Source organism: Chelon labrosus (genome assembly GCF_963514085.1).
Source record: "Chelon labrosus genome assembly, chromosome: 1".
Lineage (NCBI taxonomy): Eukaryota > Metazoa > Chordata > Actinopteri > Mugiliformes > Mugilidae > Chelon > Chelon labrosus.
The window spans coordinates 35324458-35332868 of record NC_140337.1 but is presented as its reverse complement, the minus strand read 5'-3'; the positions used below and the strand labels follow the sequence as shown (position 1 = coordinate 35332868).

Below are 8411 nucleotides of genomic sequence, written 5' to 3'. Positions count from 1 at the left end.
GGAGGCCAAGCAGTACAGCTAACGTGGTTAGGTATGCACGGTAAGTAAGTTAGCCTGGTCAGCTAAACAGACAACTAGGCCCAAAACGTCTTTAATATGAGTGCTCCTAACGCAAAGCACATGCACAGCAGGGGAAAAGCATCTTAAAGGACCAGGGATCCATGGGCAAAAAGGATCCCAGAGTCAAATGAATTCTGAAGGCAGATCAGGTAAAAAGACGGAAGCAGAAGGCAAAGTCAAAGCAAAACGCTCAAGTCAAAAAAAGCAGGTATTTACAAAGATAAAGACAAAGAGGGACAATCCCATAAGGCAAAGCAGCAGCATGTGGAAATGCATCAGTCAGGTTGTGTAGCATTCAGCATGGCTAGGAGGCCCCAGTAACTCCTGTGGTACATATTAAAACATCTTGTTACAGAAAACTGACAAATGATCTTCTCACATAAAGGACATTTACTACTGATAGGCAGTATCTGGACTCGGGAGTGGGGAAGCACGCAGGACGTAACACAGTCACCAGCAGTGCTCTGTGAACAGTGAAGATCCACAGGACTGGACTGACAAAAGAAAACTACAAGCACAACGATGGTAACTAAAAACACAGGACACAGAAGTCAGCAGAGGAGAAATGTCTCATACCTGCAACACTCATGGAGGTCAAGCAACCTGGAACAAGGTGTGCATGTGCTCAGAGTCAGGGAAGAGCTCAGCAATCAACTTCCTGTTTTTATAGCGACTCTGCAGCTAATTGGCTGGCAACAGACCAATCAAAAGCACAGCAACAGACCTGAATAGACAGAGGGAAACATCCCGTCTGCTACATTTGTTTGAATTCTCTGATGGTCCTGCATGTGGTTAGTGAAGGGTTTCCTACTCTGGTCACAGTGATATGGTTTCTCTCCAGAGTGAATACCTTGATGATCCTGCAGGTGGTGTGTTGATGTTAAAGGTTTCTCATATTGCCCACAGTGATAGAGCAAATTCATCAGAGTTCTCCACCTGCTCTGAGGTCAGACATGATGTTATCAATAATAAGATTCACTGCTGAACAGAGGAGACACAAGACTTTGTAGTGTTTAAAGGTGAATCATCTGCTGTGCTGTGATCCTGATAACCATGAACCATTAAAGGAGACGTAGCAAACTCTTCTCCAGGTCTGTAGTTTTTAGTTGGAGTAAAACCGTATCATTGTGAGTTTATTGATCTCACACTGATCAAACTGACACAAATGATTTCCACAGACTTTTAGTGACTGCAACTCGTTCTTCTTCTTTGGTTTAATGTCAGCTGAGAGAATTAGTGCCACCAAGTGTTGATTTTGAGGAGCTGGACTTCTAATATGTTAATGTTTACAGCTGAATTGCAACATTCACTGCAACGTAAAAATCATTAGGGGTCTATGCAACGATGTTGCAGGATAATTCATTTTTATGGCGTCCAACAGTATAACTCCAAAGCTAATATTTTATGAAGTATATACCCAAACTTAATCAAACTTCATATCATTGATAATAATATGATTCTGTACAAGCACCCCAACTTTCGTGACCCTTGGTCTCTAGGGGGCGCTACACAAGCAACATTTCAATATCTCCGAAACTGCAATAGCTAACTTCATGAAACTTGGCATACACAATCTGTAACATATTGTGTAGACGCCCATCAAGTTGCGTGACATTACGTCAACAGGGGGCGTGAAATTCGGGCTATAGGGGGCGCTACAACCACTACATGTTTATATCTCACAAACCACCACAGTAAACTGCTTGAAATTTGACAATAATCATTTGTAGATGACTCCTTACAAGCCCACAAAGTTTCGTGCAATATGGTCTATAGGGGGCGCTACTGGTGACTTATGCCTCTGCGTGCCGCTCGGGGACGACTTCGCCACAGCATGGACCCCTTTATGATTGAAATATGACTCAAACACAGAGTTCCTTAGACGCTGAGCTGAAGGAAACTCTGTTCACCACTTTGGTTCCTATCAACAAATCCACCATGATGATAGAGGCTTGGAGCGTTGGGTGAACCCAGATGGAGAGGTGGTGGCCTTGATGGTACTTTCTTTTCAAAAAGAAGAAGAGCTCGCTCTGTGTGAGGTGTCCACTAGAGCAGCGGTTGCCAAACCTTTTTTGGCCGCACACCCCCTTCTACGTATGTCCCACAACTAAAAAATAAATAAATAAATAAATAAAACACAACAAGGTTTTTTATATCCATATGAAAGGCAGCATGTTTAATCATACTCAAATGACCAGAACTCACATATAACTAAATAATCACGATCACAACAATGAGCTCTCACATTTCATTTAAACTGAAACACTGGAACATTTTCAAAATAATGTAACAAAGTTACCACAAGCTTCCACTTTACTTCTTCTCCACCACACTTTGGGAATCCATGCACTAGAGTTTAAGTGTCAGCTTTCACCAGAGGATGACAGTAACATTAATGAGTGAATGATCCAGACACAGTGAAAGGATGAATCAGGATCAGATGACACTGTTCTTTTCTTCACAGCATTGACACAATGTGTTTTAAGCTTTTGATTTATTTCACCTCTTCCTCTTCATTGTCAACATTAGTTGTTTTTAAATGTGTTTTATAGATAAATTGAGACTGACAGTGACAGTGTGTTATTAGTCAATTATAAAGAGTCACCTGGAAATGGTCTGATTGTGTTATTGTTGTTTTGCCTTTAATTAAACATGTAGGAGTTTAAGTTTAAAGAAAAATAAATTTATAATTCAATATTCTTTTCAGCAAAGTCAGGGTCCTTGATCACATCGTATGTTGACATGTTGAAAGTGCTGCATTAATATTCCTCATGTTTAAGTAGCCTTTTAGCTCCAGGGCTGCTTGTTGACATCCAGCCTGACAGAAAACTATGACATGTGACTGGACTGGACTTCATCTGAGGTTAACAGCTGATGTCCATGACTCCAGGAGCCCAGGAACTTTTAGGGTTTCAAACCAGAGCAGAAAGAAAAACCACATGACTCTAAAGCTCATAACTATGTGGTCAGTTCTCTGAAAGGTGGGAGGAGCTCTGGAAGGACAGAGCAGATATACTGAATACACATCCTTCAGAGTCTCACAATAATGTTTCATGTTTCAAAACTCCACACCATTTTATTTTAAACAAGGTCAGATATTGTATTCTGTATTCAACAAGTTTTTACTTTTACTTTCCTTGTTTTGAACGGTACTGATAACTGTGTGCATGATAAAACAGCACCACCTAGAGGCTGCTCGATAGAAACACACCAACTCCTCCCACCTGGACTTATTTGGTCAAAATCAACCAACAATGAACCAGAAGAGGAAGAATCAGTCTGAAGGAGTTCAGTCAGTCTTTTGAGGTGATGAAGGTGAATCTTAAATGTTTCTCCTCCTGCTCAGCAGTGAAGGAGCTGATGGTTTCTCCAGGATCCACATTCAGATGGAAGCAGGAAGAGATCCAGACGGAGCTGAAGATGTGAGGGAGCAATGAAACCATCTGGAGACGGTGGAAATCCACAAAGACTGATATGAAAGAAGAAGAAGGAAGTGTTCAGCTGATCAGAACAAATATCTGGAGCTCAGCTTTCCTGATCTATAGTCTAAGACCAACGAAGACAACATGTTGATCAACACTGATCCTTAAAGAGTCTTCAGACCAGGACTAGGAGCTGACAAAGCGTCCTCCTCTCTTCATCCATCGTCCATCAGATCCTTCACTGATCAATAATCAAAGATCAACAACCTGATCAAACTGACTCTTCAGCCATCAGAGGAGACGTTACATCAATGGAGATGCTTCTGTTCCTGGAGTTCATTGGTTCATCCTGGACGTGGACTCTGTCTGCAGAGGAGACACAAGACAGTTAGAGACAAAGACAGTTAGAGACAAAGACAGACAGAAAGAAAGAAAGAAAGAAACAAACCTTTGACTCTGAGCTCCACTCTTTTCTCTCTCAGGATGTCTCCCTTCTTGTTGTAGACTCCACAGATGTATTCTCTGCTGTCTCTCTCTGTGGGGTATTTCAGGGTCAGACTGAGGTCTCCAGTTTTCAGCAGGTCTTCATTCATCTTCGTTCTGTTTCTGTAAATCTGGTTCTGGTCTTCAAGCTGGTCAGAGTCGTTCTGATACACATGGACCTTCCTGAAGTATCTGTTCTTCCACACAACTTTAGCATCTTCAGGCAGCTTTGTGGTTCTGAAGGGCAGCTGGACAGACTCCACCCCCTCCTCCACCTCCACCTGACAGACTGAGAGGACAACAAATCCCATCATCAGCTGTAGAGACAGCAGCAGCAGCAGCAGCAGCAGGTTTTCATGACTTTATTGAATGATTGTAGAGAAAGCTGAAGGACAGAAGCAGATGAGAGCAGAAGGAACAGGACAGAGATCTAGAAAGGTGTTGCAGATGATCAGAGTCTTGATGGTTGGTTGTTTGTCCATGTGCTGCTTCACAGTAATGTCTCCCGTCAGTGTGGAGCTGCTGTCTGCTGCTTTTCTATCTGTGGATCTAACATGTGACAGTGAAGAGAAGAAGAGTTCAGATCCTGACATGTCTTCAGTCTCTTTGTCTCTCTGTGGTGTCAATGAATCTCAGCTCCACCAGCATTTCAAACACAGAACCCTTCATCTCATCAAAGTCTCAGCTCAGCTCTACATTAGTGTTGGATCAATAACGTCCAGCTCTGATCACATGTTTGTTGCTGAAGGATCACTGTCAGTGTTTCTCATCTTCTCTCATTGATCAGAAAGTCTGGCTCCAACACTGACTGGACATCAATCAAACACTGCAGCTACTGCACCAGACTCCATTCACAATCCACTCCATTCAAGCAGAGGAGCCTCTGGATCAGAGAAGGAGCTTTCCAGCCTGGGTTCTTCAGAGAGCATTTAAGATGAGACTGGAATCAAAGTCTGATCCAGTTTACTGAGAACATGAATCAGAAACCAGTCACCTCACATCTGCTGGAACTGATCTGAGAACAGGTGGAAAAGCTCTCTGGTCTCTGACCTCTGACCTGTATCTACAGTACTGACCTCTGACCTGTATGTACAGTACTGACCTCTGACCTGTATCTACAGTACTGACCTCTGACCTCTGACCTGTATCTACAGTACTGACCTCTGACATTGAGCTCCACTTGTTTCTTCATCAGGATGTCTCCCTCCTTGTTGTAGACTGTGCAGGTGTAGGTCTTAGTGTCTCTCTCTGTGGGGTATTTCAGGGTCAGACTGAGGTCTCCAGTTTTCAGCAGGTCTTCATTCATCTTCGTTCTGTTTCCGTAAATCTGGTCCTGGTCTTCAAGCTGGTCAGAGCCGTTCTGATACACATGGACCACATCATTTTCATCATCCATCCACTCCACTTTAGCGTCTTCAGGCAGGTGAGCTGTGGTTTTGCAGGTCAGCTGGACAGACTCCACCCCTGAATCCACCGTCACCACCTGGGGGACTGAGAGGACAACAAATCCCATCATCAGCTGTAGAGACAGCAGCAGCAGCTCTGAGCACATTGAAGGAAATATTTGGAGTGAAACATGTTTGACTGGTTCCAGTCTGAAATATGTCCCATTCTCCATTGAACAGAGACAAGTTAAGAAGTGTAAACTACTGATGTATTAAATGTTAAATGTTCAACTATCTATTTATGAAGTGAATGAATGATTTCAGAACATTTCCCTGTGTCTTAATCAGGTTCATTCCTTTTCATTCTTATTTCCCAGCACCAGCAGCAGATTGTCTTTGGCCTACCCTGATGAAGGCCATGAGCTGAAACGCGTCGGGCTAATTTCCTCCTTGTGGTGCAGACACTGCTCAAAGCTGAAGAACTAGTTGATGCATTAGTTTCTTCCAGGCAGTGTTGCCAACTCCTCAGTAAGGAAAGTAACTATTGTCTGTCCTAAAAGTCGCTAGAAGTCGCTAAATGACGCCATCGGCTAATTTGCATAATTTTGCCATTTGGATGTAATTGTGATGGACGCTGTAGGAGAGACGAATAACATGAATAACAAAAAGTGAGTAAAAAACACCTAAATATGTTTAGAACTACAAATGAACATTCTTCTGTTGATTCTTGGTTGTCTTTTTGTTTTTTTATTTTGCCATTGAAATAGGCCATCACCTCTCAAAATAATGTCATGACTAATGCTTTGCCTAGCCACACAAAATTAATTTTGTCCTGTATTATTAACGCTCCTCCTTTATCCGGGCTTGGTATTGCCAAAGTGACTCAAAAGAGACACTCTCGCAGAGTTACTTATTTATTATTATTATTATTTTTAATTTTCTTAAATTTGGTTTAGTTTCTAACCTTATGCTCCACTTAGGAGCCTACAACAAGTCACAGTAAATATGGGCATTTTTTGCCATAACTACAACTTTTTTTAACATTTTTTGTATAAACGGTTTTAACTTGACATCTAAATGGATTATTATTTTACAATTTATTTTAGTGTGACAGTGAAGAAACATTTACATTTACATCCCACTCTGTAAACCAGGGCGCAATCAGCATCTTTGCACATGCGCCATTCATTTGCAGTCTGGACGCGGAGTGGCGTGGGTCTCCTCTCTGTTCTGCTGCTGCTGCACGGGGCTACTGTGAGACTGACCACCTGTGAGTGCTTTGGGACGGGGGAGGGGCTCACGGCAGCACCCGCTGCTTGTTGAGGACAGTAACTGAAAACTGATGTGCTTTCACATCAGAGTCTCCAAGAACCAGAAAAGTCTCCAATAAAAACAGAAAAAGTCGCTAGATTTGTCGCTAGTCGCTTTTGACAAAAAAAAGTCGCCAAGAGGATTTGAAAGTCGCTAGATTTAGCGAGAAAGTCGCCAAGTTGGCAACACTGCTTCCAGGCTGGATTTATTATTATCAGATTGTCCACATAGCTCTCTGAAAAGCCTTCAACTGATTCAAAATGCTGCAGATAGATCATTGATGGGAATTAGCCAGAGAGATCAGTTGTGTGTGTAGCATTGGTAACTTAAATCACTCTGCTATAGTTTATTGTTGGCCAACACGAATTATAACCTGAAGCACAACATGGATCACAGGAAACAGCCAATTAGTGATGGCGAGATGAAGCCTCATGAGGCATCGAACCACTTAAGCCAACTGGTTCGAGAAAGGGTTCATTTCTCGAAGCTTCATGTGCACATGAAACCACCTACTGGCCAAGTGTATAACCACATAATGTGTGATGCATTGATTTTTTTGTGTCTGTAATTAGTGATGGGCAATCGAGGTTTCGTTGAAGCCTCGACACGTGATTAAAAAAAGGTTCATTACTCGAAGCTTCAGTGACTCCGTGCTCTATTTTTTGTATCTAGTGGACAATAAAATGTAGTGCAATGGAGACGTGTCTTACTGGTTCATGCTTGTGTGGGACTTGATTCGCCATGCACATTCCTATCCGACTACGTTACATGGATATGTGGTTTAAAGTTGATTATAAGAAAATTATATACATACCAACAATAAAAAATAAAAAAACAAACAAACAATGGGAATCGATCCCTTGATTCAATAACAAAAGACCAGTGATTTCACAGTGTGCCACTAAACCCGTTAATGGCGCTCGGTTGTCGTTGGACCATTTTCATTACGTCACTACTACACTCTGTGGACCGTCATTAATTTGCACTAATGTTTATGTTTCAGCGCTTACGTCAACTATTTTCTTTTGCTCTTGGTATCATGGTTTAGTAGTGTGACTATATATAGTCAGAAGTGCGTGCATAGTTTTGGGCTATAGTTTTATATTAGATATATATCTATATCTTATCTGTATCTTTCTCACTGTCTTATCTATATAACGCTATTTAGGACTATCTATGTAACTATGTCTATCTATCAGTACAGTGTTATCTAACTATGTAACTAATTTATCTATTTCTCTCTGAATCTCTAATTACGATCTATCTCCACAAAATACGCAACTAACTCCAACTACAGCAACAAACCAACCTACTCTGCAAAGAAACATTCAAATGAGCACCACTAAATAGGGTATCCGGGATATCCCTGAACACACTCGATCCGCCAAGTGATTCACATGACAAACCGAACCCCTCAGGTGATTCGTTTGCTGCTGAAGCGTCCGAAGCACTTGAGTGACGTCTGAAGCAGTTCAAGTGCTTCGAGTGACGTCCGAAGCACTTGAACTGCTTCGGACGTCACTCAGCTGCTTCGAACGAACCACGCCTCGGCACAGTAGTTCGATACAATTGCTTCATGAGCTACGGCGCATGTGTCGGAGCCTCGGGTGTCAGAGGGCCATCACTATCTGTAATGGCTCTTGGGAATGACTATGAATTACAAAAAAATGTATGACCAAATAATTTCTCTACTTAAATTATCACAGGTGTATGATATTTTTTGAATAAAACACACAATATATATTGTGTG

The 8411-nt window shown here is 41.9% G+C and overlaps 1 protein-coding gene across 1 annotated transcript in view; it reads right to left on the bottom strand.

The window, feature by feature from the left end:
- Positions 1 to 2159: 2159 nt before the first annotated feature.
- LOC311492880 (uncharacterized protein) overlaps positions 2160 to 8411 on the bottom strand; it is a gene marked incomplete at its 5' end in the record, with an annotated part of 263852 nt that continues 257600 nt past the window's right edge. Inside the window, 3 exons of the mRNA XM_084551312.1 lie at positions 2160 to 3848; positions 3931 to 4254; positions 5127 to 5456. Of these exons, the coding sequence (XP_084407438.1) occupies positions 3754 to 3848; positions 3931 to 4254; positions 5127 to 5456 (749 nt within the window). The 3' untranslated portion in view covers positions 2160 to 3753. The remainder of the gene's footprint in view (positions 3849 to 3930; positions 4255 to 5126; positions 5457 to 8411) is intronic.